Here is a 22,037-nt window from a genome sequence, read left to right as displayed (position 1 = left end):
GTAAGAGATTTAGGGTGTAATCCTAGGGTTTATCTCCTCAGCCAGTGAAAGGCAGCAGGAGCAGCAGCCTTGGCTGCTGGAGAGAGCTCAGGATAGGGGTCCTGCCCTGTGACCCCACCCCAAGGGCCGATTTTCCCAGGGGGATTTTAAAGACTGTAAGAGAAACTCCTATTAATTCCTCCCTGCCTTACCTGTTCTCGTTCTTCTGTGAGGTCAGATACATGGAGCAAGCATGATGAGCGGCCAGAAAAAAATTTGGTCTGAGAACAGCAAAAGGATAAGGAATGGTCAGAAATTCAGTGGTCTACTGGCTTTTCTGCACCTGGCTGTGTGTATAGGGCTGTCACTGCCTGCACCTCCATGCTCCTGTCAGGAAGGCTGTCAGTATTCTCAGTCCAGCCCAGGGCTCTGAAAAAAAGCCTGGAACAGCCTTGCTGTTTGCTTCTTCTGTTGTTCCTTCCAGAGAAGTACATTCAATCATATACTGTTTACCTAATTATACCCTGCTTTAACACTGTATTTTGAGAGTAGTTTTATACCTCCCTTTGACCAGAGAAGAAAGGAAAAGCAATTCAGAATACAGCTTCTTTTCATGTTGTGCCTGTTCTGCTTATGTAAAATGAGAAGGGGGTGGGAGTGTTTGGTGCAGGGCAGTGTATATGTGCAATGACCCGACCTGGGCAGTAATCACCAATGTTCCCTTCATGTTAATGGAATAACTTATGAGATACTAAACTGTCTATCCTCAGTAAGGTGATGGGGCTTTGTTGGAAAAATCTAGATGACAGAGTGAGATGGTATGTGCTGATGGGATCAGTGTAGAGACAGCTCGTGGCTCTGTGCAAGGTCAGCTTGGGTTCAGCAAGGCTCTGTCACCCCAGCTCTGCATGAGCCAGACCAGATTTGGCAGCAGCAGTCCTGAGCTTATCACTCAGCTGTGCCCGAGCTGATGCACTGCAGAGTGTGTTGTGTGTCTTCTGTGCCACATCCTGGGCAGGCAGTATGGACACCCAGAGGTCACCTCCATGCAGAGCCTGTCCCCAGACCCTGTTGCTGTGGCTCTGCACCAAGCAGGAATGGCCAAAGCAGTGCCCACACTGTGCCAGCCCTGGGGGAGAGCTCCTGCCTGACCACCCAGCCTCCTCATTTGTTTCTGCTGCACAGTTAAACCTGAATAAATTGCCATGGGCATTGAGGTTTGGCTGTGTATGGCATATGTCATCTGTGTGTTACATTATTGTGTCTCCAAAAGGAGCAGTGAGGTTGTTTAGAACGTATTTACTTCTGAAAAATGTGTCCTCCTTTGGGGCTGGCACATGCTCTTAGTCTTTGCATGAAATCGGGATTGTTTAAGATGTGGCATCTTGCTGTTAAAAAGCAGATTTTCCTGAGACCAGTGACGCTGTTGTAATGGAGTAGCAATGGCTGGAAAATCCCTTTTAACCCAGTTGTTTTGTACACATACCATAGCAATGTTGCCTTCCTGGTTTGTCCTGTGATGTCTTCGAGGAAAAGGCTCATGTTGGTGATGTTTTGTCCCCTCTTTTACTTATAAAGAACAAATTGGGCATGGCTCTTTCACACTCCTAGCTCCTCCAGGGTTAATTCCTTGTGGCAGTGGGCAAAGCACAGCCCTGTCTGCAGATTTCTGCTCTGCTGGTGGCATCTACACTAATGGGGCAGCATGTAAAGCACTTCTGTAACTATGGCCTTCCTATTTTATAGCAGAGCTACTTGCATTGGAGGATTTTTATTCCCCTTTTGAAATTAGAACCCAGCAATAACAACCATTATGTCCAAGGCAACAGGTCACTGACCAGCTGTTTTGTCAGCCCGAGCAGTGTGTGGGTGCCATGTGACAGGAATATTTATCTGCCCCTGAGAAAAGTGTATCCACATAACACAAGGCAATACAATTTGTCAGATTGGTATCCCATTAGGGGGAATTTTACTTTAGTTGCTGCTTCTTAAAGGAATTAGTGGTCAAAGGGCTGTAGTCCTACTGCAGGCAGGTGCTGCTTGTGTCAAGTCTGGCTGTCCACACTTGCTCACTTGGCCCAAGGAACTTGGATCAGCTGCAGCTCCCATTTTTCAGTGGAGGATGTTGCCATGAATGTAAGACCTGTTATGAAGTTATGAATGTAAGACCTGCCCCTGTTAATTTGCATTAAAATTCACAGTTAAGACAGAAATTATTATATATCTGTCATTAATACCAGGAATACCTAGCTGGTGCAGAGGGGAAAAACAACAAAAACTAATCAGAGGGTGTTCAGGGACCCTTGCCATACCAGAGAACAGCAGAGCAAGTTTTAGGTTCAACTCTCAATTTCCTGGCTTTTGTTGATTTATATTCCCATGGAAACAGTCCCTCAGTGAAGCTTTAGCCTATGCATTCTAACTTCTAAAGGTGTTATATAAAGTGTTTCCCTTTTGCTCTAAGTTTTTTTTGAAAAGACACCATTCTGGTCCTATAATAAAGACCCAATCAGGAAATCATTTGGTGTTTAGAGGAGTCACACCATGTTCCACAATGATGATTCCAGGCCTCACAGAAGTGAACAATTAACTGGCTTATGTGATATGATTTACCTTAGATCAAGGAGGGATTAATGAGATCAGATTTGGATTGGTTTCTAAGAAATCAACAATTTCATGCTCTTGAGAGGAAAACCTAAGAAACATTCCTGTAAAATGGTTTACCTCTTGAAAATTATTTTGAAACATTGCTTCCCTGAGTAGGACCTGTAAGCAGATTGGAAACAGGTCAGCACTGGGGTGTGCTTTGGGGTTTTTGGTGTAGCACGGGCAAAGGAGTGTCCCTGTGGGCAGGAGATGCTTTCTCTGGTTGCTGTAGCTTAGGTTTGAAAACAGACTGGGGGTGGGTATTTGCATTGTCAAGGACAGCTTTGGAAGGTCAATTCAGAGGGGCACAGGGCATTGGTGCTGCTGCATGCTGGGTTTGTGCCACATCGTGGAGGAGCAGGGGTGGCCGTGACCCCAGTGACTGTGGGACCAGCTTCCCAGGAAAACATGGACTGACCAAGCCCAGGTCAAGCAGCACCACTGTCAGCAGAGCACTGTGCTGGGATCCTGCAAACCATTTTCTGCTCTTGGGATCAGAAATGGCTCTGGAATCCAGTCAGGGAGTAACAGTGGGGCTGAGGCAGTAGTGAAGGTATTCTAAAAATATTATGGTTTCATGCACTTCTGACAACAGTAATTTGTCCCTCTCACTTTATATTTAGGAAGTGTAAGGTTCTTCCCTCAGCTTATTTTTGATCTTGTGCATGGCATACTGGAGACTACAAGGATGCTGATAAATTTGCATTTCTGAGTGAAATTCTCAGGAGCGTGTGGTCCCTCAGGACAGGTATTATTAGCTCCTTGTTTTCATTGGGTGCCTCAGTGAATCACGGTGTGTTTACAGCTAGTTTCTCTAACAGAAGACTCTGGTTATCTCTTAATAATGTATTCCTCAGTGTTTTTTATTTCCAAAGTGCCGTGGTAAGGAGATTTTCCCAAAGGCTTCAGTTTGCTTTTGTGCTTCAGCATTTTACCCAGCGCTTTTGGAAGAAGCGTCTAGACTTTTTGGTGAGGCATTTAATAGAATACAAGAGGCAATGTTAGGCTTAGGCTGTGCTTGGAGTTCACTTGTATTAGGCTCAATTAGCTTTCTTCTGAGTTTTAGAGAAGAATAGAGATGGCAGATCTAGAAGACTGATGATACAAAATTATTAGTCTCAAGTGGAAAGGGGAAAGCATTTTAGGTGAGTTTTTGAAGTCTGATTAGGACTAAACAACCTGAATTAGAAGAGAAATTAAATTCATAAATCATCTAATAATTCTTAGTGGGTATGAGGAAGCTGACGCTGGGAAAAATAACTCCAAGAAAGGTATTTGTATAGAAAGATATTTTTTCAAACCAGAATAATTCAGAAACGCCCATCAAAATCCAAGAATGGATTGAAATGGGCAGAAGCAGTGTGGCCAGGAGCACACTGAGGTGGGGCAGAACAAAGGCCAGCTGGGCGGGACGCGGGGCTCAGCCAGCCCTGCACACCCACAGCCACAGAGGAAAAAGAGTTATTGAGAAAAAACAGTCAGCATCCAGGCAGTCACGTGTGGAACGGCTTTGCCCCACTGTAAATGTTATGAATTCCCAACCTTCCCTTGGACGGCAGATGTGGTGCCGGTCCCGGGCACCAGAGGAGCCGGGCGGGTTTCTGGGGGCTGAGGGGGTCCCCGGGTGAGCAGGCACTGAGGGAGGCTGCTCATCCTCCCCAGTGGGTACAGAAACCCCAGGAGAGGCTCAGTCCCGGCACAGATGAGTGTTTGCGTGTCCCAGCACCAGTGAAAGGTGCATTTACCCCTGGAGTAATCATGTGCAAGCATCAGAGTAACTCAGAAGCAGCTATTTCCATTGGAAACGGGCAACTTCGCTTTTCAGCCGACACCAAACCTCCAGGCATATTTTCTTAGACACTCAAAATGATTTTTTCTTTTCCTGGTTCAATAACTTGTAAAGGACAGCTTTCTACCTGCATTTGTTGAAGTGCCATCTCAAAGTGTGCTGACACAGGGACTGGCTGACGAATGGCAAGTTATCAGATGCTCGGAGATGAAGGCAGCCGTAACACAGGCAGCCGTTGCCTTTCACAAAGGATGTGCCACCTTTCGTTTGCCTCTCCCTCCATTTCAAGGGACTCTTCAAATAAAGAAGGGACATGTGAACCTGTCTTGCCTGACAATTTTTTTTTTTATTGCATACCATGATAACTTGGAGTTCACTTGTTACAAGCATTTTATGTAGTGGGTGAAATACCAAGGGAAAGGAAAGAAGTAATACTGTGCTGCCTGAAAAACTATGATCTAACATATAAATGTCACTGCATAAGTTACCTGAAACAACTGGAAGGGCAATTAACACCTGGTTTTATGGGAAACATTGGTTACCACTATCAGTTTTAATGAAGTGTATTAACTAAATTGTGTTCTGAGTATTCATTCAGCCCTGTTTATGGCACACTCTTGAGTACATTTACTGTTTGTCAGAAGTGCAAACTAGTGAACATATGAGGCTTTAAGACAGGCCATCTGTTAGTCTTAGACCCTTGGATAATTGTCAAACAGTTCTAAAAATAAGCACATACAAACTGCAAGGGGGTGCAAAGGTGATTTTTCTTTAGAGTCTGATAGCAAAGGGAAAGAAGAAACCAGAAATTAAAATTAAAAATAAACACTTTACCCTGTAAAGCAAGCTTGCTCTCCTTTCTTTCTTTCTTTTCTACTTTTTCTTTCCTTTCCCACCCTCCTCCTTCAGTGTGTCTTTTTTTTTTTAATAGTTTTTTCCCTCTTGCTCTTCTGGGTCATGGCATCCCTTGAATGCCTCTCCAGTTTAGGATTACAGCAGCACCAATTTAAGGCTCACAGCTTTCTGTAGAGAGCATAATCTCCAATGGTTAAAGCACAGGTCATCTTGTGTCCTCTGCCTAAAGTAATCCTTTTATAAAGTCAAGGCGTAAAGATTTTTATCTTTATGGATTGCTGTTAAAGGGAAATAGTACCTGTGTACATACATGTCTATGCTTATGGATATGCAATGAGTAATAACAGCTGAGAGATTTATTTTTGGACCAGTTTGAACTCAAAAGATGCAAAACATTGAAAAAAGATTGCTGCAGATGGTATTTCATAAATATTTAGACACTCTAGCTTCTGTTTGTAGCAATTTGGAGGTTTTGTTGTGTCTTTTTTTATATATATGTTCAAATGTGAGACAAACCTTTGCTTCAAGTCAATGCCTGAATCTGAGGTTTAGTTTTTGTCTGGCAAGCTGTGCATGTTGGCAGTCAGTGGAGGCATCACTTCTCTTGTTTCTCTGCTCTGTAAAGGGAAAAGGAGAGAGAATGGGGAGGAGGAGACACCGTCCCAGTGGTCCCCAGCCATGACCCCGATCTCTGGGCTTAGAATCAGACAGTGCCTGAAGGGGTGATGGAAACCTGAACAGAGTGGGGAGAGGCAGAGAGAAACTACCTGGGCTCTTACCTGGGTCTGGAGGACCCCCCACACCCTGAGAAAAAATATTGGGATTAATAGGTCACCCAGTGGCTAATTACCAGTTAATTTTCATGTTGGCCAATTGTCACATGAATCTATTATCTCCATAATTCTTATTGAAATTATTTAAGGAATGGTTTCTGTCCATTTCAGTGGCATTTGGAAGGCGAGAGAGGCTTTGTAGCCTTTCATCAGAGTCCCAGTCTCTGTGTGACACTGCAGAATTTTACCTGGGGGTGGGGTATCACCAGCCTTGTTAGGCCATTTCTTAACCTTTGTATAACATATGGTCTTTTAGGGGTATGTGCTCATGCACATAGACAGTGTATTTGTAAATGGCTGATAGAAAATGTCTAAATCCATAACAGCTGCACAGTGGCACTGTAGACTGGATGTGTTATGGCCCCAAACCATTATCACACCCCTCACAGTTGCATTTTATTTTTTTCACCTGCTCCTGTGTAGTACACCTGTGACTTGTTGGCAGTGAGTGCCATTGCAGTGTGGGAGACTCCCAGCTTGACTGCCTGGCTTGGAGCTTCGCTCCATCATGTGCTGCTTTTTGTGTGTGTTTTTTCTCTTGATCTTTATATAGCTTGTAAGAGTTCTTTGAACTGTTGTAAGTGATCATCTTTCAAGCCTGATGCTTTCCTTCTTGACACAGAGCTCTGAAAATGGAGATTGTCATGCCAGTGTTTTCATAATCATGCATGTAAAAAAACCAGAGAAATATTCATTGTGGATGTCCTGCACAAATGGCTTGATCTGCATCCAAAGGGCAGGCAGGGGGTGTCTCCAGGGAAGATCTGGAGAACAATCAATATCTACATGGACAATAATTAACCATTCTTTAAAATCTTTTTATTTCCTGCAAAACCCATCACCCAGTTCCTTGATCACAGACACTTCCATAAATGGTTCATTTGAGGATTGTGCAGCCAGTAGAAAATTCTACTTAAACACTGCAACAGCCCCGAGACTTGGGGTAGTTGCATTTTTCCCACTGATATAGCTAATGGAGTTGCTATCCATTTTGCATGATTATTAAGAAAAGAGATTTTCCAACCTTATCCTATAAATAAGCTGTGACTTACTTGATCTTGACAGGTGACTTAGTGCTGCTGTAGAGTTTTCCAGCTGCAATAATGTCTCAGAATGATGTATTCAGTGGGGTATCAGCTGTGAGCTGTGCGGAAACCAGGGGGTCTAACAGGAGGTGGGAAGAACCATTTTTCCTGTTCAGCTTCCAAATGATGTCGTGCCTCCTGCTGGCCCCAGACGGGCACGTGTATGGATGGCCTTGGAGCTGCTAGGCATGTGCACACACACAGGAGTGTTCCTGGAGGGCCTGCATTTTTGTGGCTGCTCTATTTTCCTCTGGAAACCACCATTAGGGCTTTTTTTTTTTTTTTCCCTAACTATAATTTCTGGAGTTGAAAAATCACACCCATGCTGTTTTCAGCCAGCCCACCCTCCTGCTGGAAAGGTGGGTGAATTTTCCTGAGGCTGCTTAGGTAGCAGCACTCCTGTAGTATCACATGTTCCAAAGCACTTGCTTCCTTCTGGTCTTTATGATTTCTGTCTGCTGCCTGGAACAGCCCAGTAGCTCCATTGGGGTCAAAACTGTTCCTACTAAGGCACTACATTCTTAATACTTGATTTTCAATTACTCCCAAAGTCTAGTCAGCCAGGAGAATTTTCTGTGTCTGGGCACACAAAAAAGTGCCTAACAAAGGTATTTGAAAAACCATGGGTCAAATATAGAAAACACACGTGTGAGAGAAGAGACATAAGCCCCGAATGGGTGAGATGCTTTCTGACATCTGCAGAGCACAATTCCAATGAGCTGCAGATGCACAGGGCACAGGGAGTAGAAGCAAGAAGATAAGAAATGACAATTGCTAGTAATAGGAGACAAGTTGCCAGACTAGTTTTTTGGAAGGCATGTTTTGAAATACATTTTAGTATGTGAGAAACCTATATGGGTTGCAGAGGATACAGAGAGGTTCTCATGGGACTTTCCAACACACACAGTTATTTAGCCTTCACCCAGTGTTCACTGGCACCTGGGTGTGCAGGACATGGCATTTGTGCCCATGGCTTGAGCAGGATGTGCTCAGAAAGGCAGGGGAAGGATGCAGAGCACACAGGCTCTCATGTCCATAGGCATTACAGACCTGTTTGTGAGGCCCCGTGTAAAATGAGGCTCTGTCTCTTAACTGCATGGTCCAGGCACTAGCCTGCATATTGATTGTCAGTAATGCATACCTGGGGAATAAATGGTACATTCACAAGATACTAAGACAAAATTAAGATTTGCATATGAAAAATGTAATTTTTTAACTCCTAGCCCTATGGCACAGCTGATTTCTCAGCTCCTGCCTTACCCAACTCCAAATGGCTGCAGTATTTGAATACAATCTGTTTGTTCCTTTGACAAATTCTGATCCCAAACCCAGTGTATTTCTTGTATTGGGAATGTTCAGAACATGTTATTAGCTGATGTTTGAGGAGGGAGGGCTCACAATAAAAGCTTCATTATCAGATTTAGAGCCACATACCATTCCTTTATTGACCTGCCTGGTGTAATCAATGCAGCAGCCACGCAAGTTTGAAATCATGTTCCCTGACTGTGGGCTGTGTGTCATGCATCCAGTGCTGATTGTGCATTATCTTTTAAATGATACTGCCTAACTAAGTATGGATTTGTCTACGACAAATAGCCCTTCTTTCAATTTGAAGATGGTGAACCTTTTGGGTTTTTTATTGATATTCAGGATGACCTAAAAATAGAACCATAATGAAGTGCACAAGGAATGGCCATTGTTAAAATGCTGAGGAGTGTGTGAGCACAGAGGAGCCTGTGTATTCTTTCACATTTTCATGCTTCCCCAGCTAGGCTTAGTGGGCAAGCTTCTTGTCAGTGCTGCTATTGTGTGTGCAGGGCTCCATCCATCCTCCTCCATAAAGTCATTGTTAGACTTGAGAATAACATCCAGCACTGCAAAGGTCACTCCTTCTTAAGGCCAGGAAAATTTCCATGTATATCAAAGGAAAAATCCATCGAATTTTGTGTTTGGTGGTGTTAAATTGTTTGGTGGTGTTAAATTGTGGTGTTAAATTGTTAATTTGTTAAAAGCAAAGCAGTTCCAGCCGTCAATTCGCGAATTTCTCATTTGTGGGTCTGTATATTCAGTGTCACAGGCAGGGGATTCTGAGAGGGCCGGTGCTATGCTGAGCAGTGACTCTATGATTTCCCAGCTGGGATTTCGTTCGCAAGGGCTCCATCCGTGCTGCTGCCCCTCTCCCGCCGCCCGGGCCGGCACCGCCGGGAGCCGCGGCCGTGGTTCGGGAGCTGCGGCCGTGGTTCGGGAGCTGCGGCCGTGGTTCGGAGCTCAGCAGCGCTTGTGACACCTGGCGGTCACGGCTTGGGAGTGCCGCAAACGGGCCACAGCCGCTCCGCTCTGCCGCAAACGGGGTCACCGCCGCCGGCCCGCACCGCCCGCCGCCCACCAGCTCTTTCCACGAGCGATCTCCATCGGGGAGATGTCATCTCTGGATAAAGCGGGGGATTGCTCTTTTATCCTGATCACGATGTGATCAGCTGCGGATAGCATAGAAGGACCAGATGATTTATGAAAAGTTAAAATATCGTAGTTTATTTTAAAGCTTCATCACTGTAAATAAATAATTAGATTCAAAATTCATTTTGTGTTTAAAAACTTATTCTTCAAGCTGGCGGACTTGCCCGGCTCTGTTATTAGGCAGATGGAGACTAGGGAAATTGCTTAGGCTTGAAATAGCACAAATGAATTTTTATATTTGGGGATGCTGGGAACTCAGCTCAAGAAAACCTCACCATGAACCACTTCTCTAGTTGCTCAAATAATTGGATAATCATACAAATAAAGCTCGGCTTATGTGTAAGACTGGGGTTTTAGTCAGAACACAAAATGTGGGTGAATCGGTACTGCTCTAAAAATACGCTTCCGAGGTTGGCTCCAGGATTTATTGGCTCTTACACAAAATGGCAAGACAGGTCAGCATCCTCTGATGTGAGATACTGTGATGACATTGAAGCTATTACAAATCTACCAAAAGGAAAAAAGGGAACAAAAGAGACTCTAAACTGCTGAAAGAAATGTATAGAGAAAAGTATATTCTTTAAAGATATTTAACTTCTGGGTTACATGTCCAGCCTTTTTTCTGCTGGGAATATTACCCTGGTGCCTGAGCTGGCAGTTCAGCTGTTATTGCCGAAGTATTTCTTGGACTGAGAAGTGTGTGTCACAATCTGGTGTCTCTTGCTGCCAGTGCTTGCACCCGGTACGAGTGCGAATAAAAGAGTAAAATATGGCAAGGGTTCCCTCACGATTCAGATTTTTATTTTTTTAATTGTTACAGTGAAGGGAATCCCTAAAGGCAGTTTTTTGCCCATGAAGTTACCATTTTCTTTATAGGTATTGAAAGGAGACAAAAAAAAAAGAGGAAACCTTCATGACTATACTTGGCTTGTAGCATTTTTTTTCTAAGTTCATGCCAGCATTAACAGATCTGTCAGAACAAAGCAAATATGTCATATTGGCAGCTGTTACTTATGAGTACTTTTACTTTATTGCATTTTGTTTTGTAATAATTGAGAAGCTTTTATGTTGAGCTCTGCATAAATGGTACTGAGTGGGAGGGTATGGGCATGCTTTCTATTATTCTGCCCCTCATGCATGTCTCCTTTTTTCGTCTTTCCAGAACCACACATTGAGCCAGCACGCACAGTGAGCCACTGGCACTACAGGACACCTCTCTGCAGAAGACTTGACGGTGGCACAGTGGGGAGGACCATTTGAACATTACATCCAATCAAAGTGTCATTTGCAACCCAGATGTAAAACTCTAATGATTTGGCCATGAGGCGCTGCTATTATAAGCAGCTGGAAATGAATATTAATGGAAGAGATTAAAAGTATTCCATGCTCAGTATTTTTTATTGTCCTGCTTCAGCTAGTGTACTTTAGAGCTTCTGCTTCTGACTGAATTTATAGTGTTAGATAAATCTGCTTTGATGCTGTTGCCCTTTGTTGCTTCTTGTATTATATTGATAGTTAAAGATTAGGTGTGATTTTTTTCTTTTTTGTTAACTGCTTTTTAATTGCAATTTTAGGTAACTGTGCATTGTGATGTGATTGCTTGGCTATTGTCTGAATATTTCTTTTTAATTTTTTAATTAAAGACTAATGCTTTGATTGGATTTGCCAGTTCACCGGACAGTGATTAAAACTATGTAATGAATATAATCGGTTTCAGTGCAACTGGATGGTCTGCTTTATAAATGTGACTTAATCTGATTGCAATAACTAGTACAGTTCAATAAAGGGAATACATGAGCTTAGTGTCAGAGCTTGTCTGTCTGTCAGTGCCCCCTGCATTGCTGCTGCTGCTGCTGGGGTGGCTGAATCTCAGTGATCACTCACCTGATGGCACAGAGCACTCTGCAGCCCAGGAGGAGGGAAAGCAAAAGCCATGGTTCTGTGTCTGGTATTGTGTTTGCTTCTGGATGTGCCTCCCTGGCTCCACGGTAGGTTGAGGTAAGAACATGTACTATGAGAAGGTATTGCTAGCTCATAATACTCATTAATATTTTAAATTTTTCAGCAAGAACAGAAGAACCAGACCTATAGCTGCCTTGCCCATATCTCTGTGCTCCTTTGTTTCAATACAAAAAAAAAAGTTTCTGCATTGCATACAAATGCACAGATACTGGATCAGGCCTTGCTGACCATGGTAGGAGGCTGCATATTTTACCCACCCCAGACCCCCAGGTATTGTACCTCCGTGTAAGTGCCAACAGAGCCAGTTGCCAGGCTTTCTTTTACTCTTTTTAAACTTATCTTCTGGTAAGGAGGTCAGGGAAACAGTCCTTTTAAGGACCATGGACACCTCTGGAAAGTTAGAAAGATGTAGTTCTCCTGGTGTCTCTGGCTTGAGTGAATCATAATCATCATAAATATTCAGCAGTTGTGACAGCTGAAATGATGTGGATACCCATTCCCACAAAGTACAAGGCTTTGCAAGACTGTGGCATAGGAACATGCACAGTCAGAGCCTTTCAAAATCGCTGCACTGAACTAGAGCACAACTGGTTGTCATTGGGCCATGTCTGGGCTTGGAGCATGTAAGTGATATTTTGTAGGAAATATGTTTTCATGGACATATAGTCAATGCTTAAATTAGTTTATATAGTGAGCTTTTTTACAAGTGCAAGGGTGGCACAGCTTGTTGATGCTGCAGCCCATGTTTTCAACAATTTAGATCCCTGCTGATGTTGACAGTGCTGTTGCACACACACGGTTCCTTCAGAACAGTAAGGGAAGGCTACAATCAAAGCACAACTTCAAGCACAACTCAAGTAGGGTCATCTTTACAGCAGGAAGCACCAGAGCAGTCCTAACTTAAGAAAAGTTACTATTCCCCCCCCCAAAAAAGAATGTCCTGTTTGAGACAAATGATAGATGGTTTTTATTCTGCTGAAATAGCAATGCTAGAATGGACAGTCAGAGTTTAGGCTCAAAGGTGGCTTGTGATAAATTTACGAACCCTAATATAACAAAACTAGGAATGACTTTTCTTAATTCCAAAGAGGACAGTTCTGTTTGCATCTAGATTATTCTTAGCTCACTGTTTCTTCATCAAAATCACACTGAAACGATCCATTTCTAGAGAAGAGCATTAACTTTCAACCTGATTATTTCTCTCTAAACCACAGAACAGATGTTTACGGGCTGAAAAATTAGTTAATGAAATCACCAATTCATTATTCCTGTTCATAATAGAAGCATGTTCCTAACTCAATGTTATTACTTTAAGATGGGAAATGGGAAAGTGTCTTGCAGTACAGGCTCATAGACATGCCTTTGCAAGAAAACCTGGGGATGTACAGCAGCTGCTGTGGAAAGAGCTCATGTGCCATCTTCTCCATGCCAAAGAAAGGAAGCAGGTTCTTACAATGGAGATACTGAAAAAGGAGGCTCTTTGCCTGACACTGGTTTGAAATGATGCTGGATCACTTCTGGGCAAGCCTTCAGAAATGAAAAAGACATAGGTTTCTACCTTCAGGAAAAGGCACTGCATTGTGAATCCCAAGAGCTGAACTGATGTTTCCATGCAGCTCGGGGAGCTGCCTTAGTAGTGCTGTACTGAAGCTCATGCCTTTGTCTGAGCATCTCCCTGCTGACTAGTTAAAAGGAGGTGCACAGTCACTGTACTGAGATGGGGAACTCCCCACGTGGGGATCCTGTTTGGAGCTGCATATATTCCCCATGTTAGTGGGAATGTGGACGTGGGTCAGGGTGCTGGGAACCTGCTCATGTTTCATGTGTCCCAAACCCTGACCATGCCAAGGGCAGGGGCAGAGTAAAAGGATAGTTTGATTTTCCACCTGGCCTTTGAAATCTAAGTGTAGGTACCCAGTTTGTGGTAATTGGGAGTGGGGCTGGGCCCAGCCTCATCCCCAGTGAGCTGCAGCTGTGAGCAGCAGGTGAGCAGCACTGACAGCAATGAGCCATGGAGTGCCCAGGGGCACTGACCAACCACCAAAGGGAACAGAGGGCACACAGGTGCAGTGCATTAACAGGAGGGTATAAAATGTTGGGCTAAAGAACAAGAAAGGCAGATGCTTGCAGCCTTCTGAAGTGACAGGGTGTTACTCACTATGGCTGAATGCTTAAAGCCTTCTGCTACTGTATGGTGATACTCTGTGTGTTGTGGCTGTCTCAACTGCAACATGTGCTGTGAGTGGCTCCATGAGTGAGGGCTGGGGTCCTGCTCGGTCTTCTTCATCTCTTTGGGCATATGAGCCTCACTCATGAGCAGCCCAAATCAGGTTGGAGAAGGAGCTGGACTGTGCCCCCGGGTCTGGGAAAAATAGCTGTGGTCCTCTTCTGCTCTTACAGTGTTTGGGTAATATTTGAACACCAATGGACTAATACCACTTCTTAAATATATTTCTTTCCAAAGTCAATATGGGAAAATGTGCAGAAGGCTTGCCAGGAATCTACTGGGTTATTTTGTGGTATTTTTGAGATAACCAGGCCCATGTGAACAGTCATCATTATATGGCAAGGAATGTTGCTGCCTTGATAACTGCTTTCTTAGGGGCCAAGAAATCCTGTTTAGGGTGTGGGGGTGAAAGCTGCTGCAAAGAAGCAGAGGGAGAGCTGCCCACTTTTCTGTTCCTGCCATGGAGCTGAATCTGTGACACACTGGACACCTGCAGCTCACAGAGGTGATCCTTAGCCTATGCCAGGGTGCAGGACTGGTGTCTGACCCTGTTTTTGAGGGCCTGGAGCCTTGCCAGGCAGGGCTCTGGGGGGCAGAGCTCTGCAGCACAACGTGGGGCCTTTGTCTGGAGCTTCCTGTGCTGCTGGTGCCACAGGGGAGCAGGAGCAGAGCAGCCCTGCACTGGTACAAAACAGCTTTGCTGCCATAGTTGCAGTCACACCAGGGAGTGCTTTGCCAGGGTAGTATATAGTTCCTGTATCCGTTAAAAGCTCCTAGGGAAAACAGAGCCTAACTGCAGGTGGAAAAAAGATAATATCACAGCTTCTGGTACATGTCTGAGGTTTCACCCCCTTTTTCTTAGTGGCCAAGAAGTGCTGCTGAAAGCATTTGGAAAATAGTCAGAAATGTTGGCTCCAAAGGCAGCTATATTTCAATAGCTATGACGCATTGAAAACAGGCTGGAGAGCCTTTCCATCATCCCTGTGATGTTTCCCTGCCTATCTGTGTAACCTGCAGCTCCTGTGTGGTGGTGCAGACAGGGGCTGGCACAGGCTGTTCAAGGTGTGGGCTATGTGGATCACTCACAGGTAAGTGAAAACCAGAATTGCTGAAATTCTGGCTGAAGATGGGCTTTAGGCAAAATGTCACTTTATGATCCTAGTGGCATTAGGACCAGTACAGTGTTGGAGATAATGAATAATTCTAAATTTGCAATGAAATGTCATACAGACAGTTTAATATCTTCATGTTTAGAAAAATACTGAAATGTAAATTAATATAAACAATAGATTAACAAAGGACTTGTATTTGTAGCAGTCTCTGTATTTGTAGCCCTTATGCACTGAATGATCTTTGTATTTAGCTTCATGACATACCCACACATCTAAAACACATGAAGATACTTAGTCAAGAAGTAGCAACCAGCACCTATTATCTATGTAGGCAGCTTTACACATTTGTGTTCTATTTGATGCTTGTGTATGTTCTTGTTCTGACCCACCACCTTCAGCAAGGATCACCACCTTCAGTCAGGTGCCTCAAAATCTTGGAAAAAGCAATGTTTAGCCAATTACATGCCAGAAGAAAGGCAGACAAAAGATGTTTGAGGACCATTTGAGAGAGTGGGTGACTGATCACTTTGTGCTGAACATCTTTGAGTGGATTGGGCAAGATCACCCTACTGAGCAGGGAAAAGTCAGGGAGTCAAGGGGCGTGTTCCTCCACAACCTGACTGCCCTCCCAGTGGCATTAAGGGAAATTCTGCTCTGTAAATCTGCACATTGCATGTCCAAAGTGTACATGTTAGTCTATCTGACCAATGTCTAAGAGTAGACTGGGGTTTGGTGTGTTTATCAGGCTTTTAATGTGTAAAACTCTGGTGTGAACAGTGAAAATTTTTCCCATAGTCTTTGTAAATGGTTTCTGTGTTTTGGCTCACACCCTAAAGCAGGGAGGTTTCTGCAATCCCCTCTCCTCCAGAAGCACAATCTAGGTTGGGTAGGGATGCTGTGTCCCTGTGGAATCCCCTGCCATCAGGGATCAGTCAGGGCAAGAACAGCCCCTGCAAGTGCTGTCCTGGCTGCGAGCATGAGAGCCCAACGTGTGTATGGCCACAGAAACCCAGATGGTGAGAGCTGCCACAGCCACAGGGCTTTGGAGCCAAAACGAGTATGGTGCGCTCTTCATTGCTTTGTCTTTTTCCTTTTTTCTCATGTTTGCCCCCTGTGAAATGCTTTGTTCTTAGTTTTGTCTGTTTTTATTACATTGCTGCTGTCCTAACAACTGTGAGGTCCCTCTCCTGCAAGTGGAAGAATATGCCTTTTGATCTGTGTATTTGTGAATTATTGTTACTTTCCTGACAAAAAGGAGCACCAAGCAGCATCTTGGCAGATTAGGTGACAGAGGGAGACAGGAGGTGTCCAAATGAGAAACACGGAGCACCCTGAGAGAGAGACAAGACGTTGACTGATCACCTCTCAGGCAGCTCCAGAGGAGCGCGGTGTGCGCTGCCCTGAGAGCCAGCTCAGTTCAGCCCTCAGAGATTGCCCTTTGCTGCGGGAAAAAGGGAAGCGTTCCCTGGGGGTGCCAGGAGGAGGGGGCCGGGGCCGGCTTTGTGCGGAGCTGCCCCTCGTCGGGCGCCGCTCGGCCGGCCCTGCCCTTGCCCGCGGCTGTCGCCTGCCTTTGTGTCCTTCTGCCGTCCGCGGCCATCTGTGTCCCCGCGGCGGGGCCGCTCCCTCACGGCCCCATTGTCCCCGCGCCGGGCCGCGCCTCGGCCTCCCCTCACGGCGGGGGCGCCGCTGAGGCGCTTCGGGGCGGCTCCCTGGATTTTGTAAATCGGAACTTTGGTTCTGTTTTCTGGAGCCGGCGAGCTCCGTGCTGGACGCGAGCTGCCGGGGGCTCGGGCAGCGCTCGGCTCGGGGGGGTTTTGCCACCCTGTGACATCTGTGGGTGTCACAGCTGCCCTGTGACAAACATCACGCTTCAACCCTGCTTCGCAGTGCTCTAGGGACATCAGTGCCCCCGGGTAAGGTGATGCCGTGACGGCGTTTTCACCGTTTTACCCACACTTGGCTCTTAACTGCTTTGCCTGTATAGCACAGTGCAGTCAACCTGCTCTGGCAGGTTGGAGGGGCCGTGCTGGGTATTACTGAACTGTGGGAGAATGTACAGACCAGCTTTTCTGGATTTTGCCTCTCCTGATATTCCCAAGTACGTGTTGGTGTTTAAAGCCCTGTACAGCACTGATGGTATCCTCTAAAAGAAGAGACTAGAGAGTTAGTGAGTGCATGGTAGGACTCTGTGTGAGAAATCCTGCTAGATTAGGCCTCCCCTCTTGAAAAAACCTTTAGTCCCAAAATATTTTTGGATCAACTAAAATCTTTGTTTCAACTGAAGACACAGATTAAAAAAAAAAATAAATTCAGTTTTGCATGACTGGAACAGATACCTGGCCCCTTCTCTGGTAACAAATGAGCAAGCAAAACGAGCCCTCCAAGCTGCATGTGCAGAAGCTGTGTCCCTGAGGTGCTGGGCTCTTCCTCACCAAGCCTTTAATTCAAAGGAAAGGGAGAGAGAATTTTTTTTCCCCTGGTTGGAAGCAATGCAATAAATAAGTGCATCTTCTTCCAGTTGCAATTTATAGGCACTGTTCCTCAAGAAATTGGCTTCTATGCACGAAAGCTATAAATACAGATGCTATGCTTCTTCTGTGCATTTTCTGGTTTCTTCAAGGTATGTCAGTGTAAGCCTGTGATGAAGAGAAGGCTAAGGAAGTGAGCTAATGCTTTTGTAATGGTGCTAAATGGTCAAGAGCTTCCATTAGCCTAGGTAGGAGAAACAGTTTGTGTTGCTAATTAGTAAGACAGAGTTTCACCCAAAGTAGGACTCAGAAACATTTGTCTTCATAGTGGTCTTGTGGCTTAAGAGTTGATCAGCTGTAGCATAATTCCCAATAGATATGCAATGTCGTTATATGTTATATTATAGTGTATAGCCTCAAATGCTTAAACACTGAAACCTGGAAGATGAAACCTTGATTGAAGTCAGAATAAGGTCTCATATACAGAGAGTGGAAAGAGAAATGGATAGTCTAAAAGGAGAAGGTGGGCAACATCTGACTTGTGTCAGAGCCAGTGGATGCAGTGCATGAGTTTAAATAGCTTTGCCTCTCTCTTTCTATTCTAACTGGCTTGATCATGTCTGTGATGATGCTAAGAACAATAGTCTTTAAGTAAATCCCATCTTCCTCTTTGGTTTCAGTGCTGAAGCTGAGGGGGTGTGTGGGTGCAAGCACAGGGCCAGGAAAGCTCTCTGCTGAGTGGAGCCTTGTCCATGATTTCTGTCTATGGCTGCTGTAGGTTTGTACCACCTGTTCTATTGCTAGGCAAACCCAGAGTTTTGGGGATGACCCTCTGTCATGTATATCTGTCATCTGATCCCTTGCTATCTGGGTTATTTTTTTTCAAATTCCAGGTGTCTCTTTTTGCTTTTTCCATGTTCCCCTCCCTCAGCAGTGGCACCTGCACTGCCCACCAGGTCAGTTTCCCAATGCTCACACAGTGGCAGGAGTAAGTCTGCCATGAGAGAATGTGCTGTGTTTGGTGTGGCTTGAGAAGGGAGGTAAGATGTGTTTTGTCCTTGCAAACAGGAATACTAATGCCCCTTCTCTTACTGAGGGGTTTAGCACCATAATAGAGCATAAAATACCAATTAAGTCCAGAGTCATCCCTGCCCTCCATTTCTCATTTCACAGAGTATTTCCAGTTCTTGTTTCATTTCATCAAATTGTACACCAACCTCATCTGCTTTCTGGAAACTGCCAGAAAAGCACATCATCTTTTGTGCTGCACTGTGAATGTGTACAACCATTTCCCTTGGTTTCAAGGAGCTAAATGTTCACCTGTGTCAGGAACACTAGGATCAGAGTCCTTGGTGATCTGGGTAACCTGACTGTGCATCAATGATGCACCAAGCTGTGGGAATGCAAAAAACTTTAACAAGCTGACCCCAAACCCTGAAATATTTTTGTGTGTGAGAGAGAAGTCTGGAGGGAGGAAAAAAGAGTCAACATATCTTTACCTCTTTGTGGTTCATTTTGGTTTGTTTGCCTGTTTTTTGTCCAAATGTTATTGAGAATAGAAACAAAAAATTAAAGAAGAACCACTAAGGAACCCAGAATACCCCAATTGTGTGTGAAACCCAACTGGAACAGACAAAGAAGTAGATGCTGGAAATAGACACACTCAATATTTGCAGACACAAGTAAGCACCAGAGCTGTAAATTGGGCCTGAAAAACCAACTTTCTCTGCAGAGCTGTGCATGGTTCCTTTTCTGAGACCTATCAGTTCAGGCTGTTCAGGCAGAGCTCCCCAGCTCAGCTCTGTGCTACTCTGCCCATAAGGGTGTTGAACAAATATTTTGTATCCAAGAGAGACTCATTAATGCCTTTCAAACCGGATGCAAGTTCCTCATTATTCTTCTGCATAGGTCTAGTAATGGGAGCCTCCTCTAGAGATGCCCTACACAGATGTCTTTAAGAAATGTTGATGCCATGAAGCAGGAATTGTTTTCACTGAAAGATTTATAACCTTATAACCTTTCCAAGCCTAGGCAGTGCAAGTAGGCTGAGAACCAGCAGCAAGGGGTTTCTGACTTCTGCACTATACTCTAATACTGACTAACCTAGAGAAATCATTTTGGTCAAAATTTTTGCTGTTCGGGGTCCTCAGTATGAGGAATGAAATGTCAGGGGGTTTTCAAAGGTACTGAGTGTTTCTGACTGCTATTTGAATTGAAGGTTTAGAGTCCTTATTAAAAAAAAAAAACCCAACCCCCCCTCCCCACAAGCCCATGGATCTTAATTTAGGGCTCCCCAAATCAGAAGCCACTTTGAAAGACATGCAGAAGCACAGAACAGCCGATAGATTTCCATATCCTGCAGGGTTTTGGCATGAATCCCCTTCTTTGGTTCCAGGCAGAAAAATACAAAGAGATGTCTGTGAATAGGACCTCACTGGGTGTCCAGCCCTCTGAGTGAAATTTCCTGTGCAGAGGATGGTCTCGGCCTACATTTTCTAGTTATTATATAGAATTTGTTTCCTGCTAAGCTAGGAAAAAAAAGAAGTATAAAAACATAAAACCTTCAGTGGATTCCCACCTTATAGAGCTACTTCAAGCTGTACAGGCAGAATTTGTACTGGAGGAGTTGACATTGAATAGGATAGTTCAAGGGAGACACCAAAGCTCAGCAGAGACATCCTTTAAAAATTATTTGTCTTGTCTGCAATATTTTGTAAGTTGATCCAAATCAGATTTTTGAGTAATACCATTAAAGTCAACAACCAACACCCAGGATGAATCAAGCTCTTAAAGTGCCATTCAGGCTCCTTGAGAGACACACATCCCAATGACTCCTTTAGCAGTCATTAAACCAATTATCATCCCAGTCTATTTCCAACAATTATCATCATAGACTTTTTGGGTTTAATCAGCTTTTTAATTGACCTGTGAATAAAACAGGAGATACAAAATTCTCCCCTGATACCTCAGGTGTAACTATTATACATTTAGCATTGCTGTGCACATGAAATAATTTACACCATGACACTGACCTGGGTCTGGGATATGAACAACAATATACTCATAAATTAAAGATAAAAACAAATTAAAGGCAAAAGGGGAGAAGAAGAGGAAATAGTAATCCATAAATAGAATGTTGCCATGCTTGGTGCTTGAATGTTGTCATGCTTGCTGGGACTTCCTTGGTCAGCAAATTTTGGGGCTGGAAGAAGGTTTTGTTTTTTTTTTTTTTCCTAAAATGGTATGCAAAGCACAGAATAGATGGTGATGCAAAATTTCTGACCATCTCAAAAGTGCTGCAATTATAGAATTGTGTTGCAGACATCTTCAGACAATTGCTTAAGATTTTAAAAAGAAATCAGCCATTTAGGTGTATGTCCCAACTAACTTTTACTATCCCTTGCCTTGCACGGCGCTGCAAAGTGGCCTGAATGCAGCAATTTGCGGGATTCGGCACTGAGAGCCCCGCAAGCACTTAGCAAAAGCAATTGTGTAGCTCTATTGAAAATCCCGCGTGTCATGCTGTGGGGAGCCAGCACTTTTTATCTGTCGGCACTGTTGGTGACAAATATTAAAATAAAAAGTATGACACTATAGGTGCTTCAAAATTCAAACTGCAAGTTTCCTACTGCGGGACTTCTAACCATGTAATAAAGTGCAGGGAAGAAAGCAGAGTTCAGACCCCATGCTGTAATAAAGGCAAGGAAATCTTAAGTGTTCAAATACATAATTCATTCTCTTCTGAGACTTTCTACCAGGTTTCTCCCAGTAAAGATTTTAATTTGTGCCTGGATGATTTAATTTCTCTTTTACCTCCAGAGACAGCTGGGAGGGCGCTGGGGCAGCCGTGCCCATTGCGGGGGATGAGAGGGAATGGTCAGGAGGGGTCAGAAGCTCCTCTGCAGCTGGGAGGGTGTGACAGCCTCACAGGGCCAGCCCGGCCGCAGGAGAAGGAGCCCCCGGCTGCCACTTGCTGTGAAAGTGCCTGCAAAAAAGTCACCGCAGCAGTCAGTGAGATTTGTTTGCTTCCCATAGAAATACTTTGCACCTTAAATAATACCTTCCTCCAAGGATCTCAAGGCACATAGCAAGCACTGGCTGAGCTTCACCTTCTTGTGGGGAGGTAAGAACCTGTTCCCACCTCTTCTTTTGCTGTACTTTCTGCTGACTGGAAGACTCTACTGTCATTTTGTTACACAATTATCAAAACTGGAACATGAAACATATGACTTTGAATTATTTTTTGTTAGCTATGAATATTAGACTTGAGGATTTATTGCTTTGTTGTATAAATATTTTTACCTCTATTTAATAATGTTTTATGTAAGGAACAGTGCAATTATCATAAGGGAAAAGAAACTAATGAGAAATTGGAGACATCTTTGCGTGAGGGGGTAGCACACATAAGCAACAAGTTACTGAGAAGTTATTGGCCATATAAATGAGCAAATAGATCCCTGCTGAAAGTTCAGTGAAATCACTGCATTTATATCAGGGATAAATTTGGCTCAATTGTGAGAAGAATGCCTGCATCTCACTCTGCAGTGGTCATTTGACCTAAATTATATACATTGATCTGTGTTCCCCCCTGGTGTTAGCATGCCAAATTGACTGGATTACATAT

The 22,037-nt window shown here is 44.2% G+C and overlaps 1 protein-coding gene across 2 annotated transcripts in view; it reads left to right on the top strand.

Annotated features, from left to right (window-relative positions):
* The window catches only part of ZNF423 (zinc finger protein 423), a 225,077-nt gene extending 213,636 nt beyond the window's left edge, over positions 1-11,441 (top strand). For both annotated transcript variants that reach the window (XM_066557160.1, XM_066557161.1), the window contains one exon: positions 10,807-11,441. In XM_066557160.1, coding sequence (XP_066413257.1) covers positions 10,807-10,836 — 30 coding nt within the window. In that variant the 3' untranslated portion in view covers positions 10,837-11,441. The remainder of the gene's footprint in view (positions 1-10,806) is intronic.
* The last annotated feature ends 10,596 nt before the right edge of the window (positions 11,442-22,037 follow it).

Source organism: Molothrus aeneus, chromosome 11, assembly GCF_037042795.1.
Source record: "Molothrus aeneus isolate 106 chromosome 11, BPBGC_Maene_1.0, whole genome shotgun sequence".
Taxonomy (NCBI): domain Eukaryota; kingdom Metazoa; phylum Chordata; class Aves; order Passeriformes; family Icteridae; genus Molothrus; species Molothrus aeneus.
The sequence above is the reverse complement of the archived record's forward strand: the minus strand, read 5'-3'. Positions and strand labels throughout refer to the sequence as shown.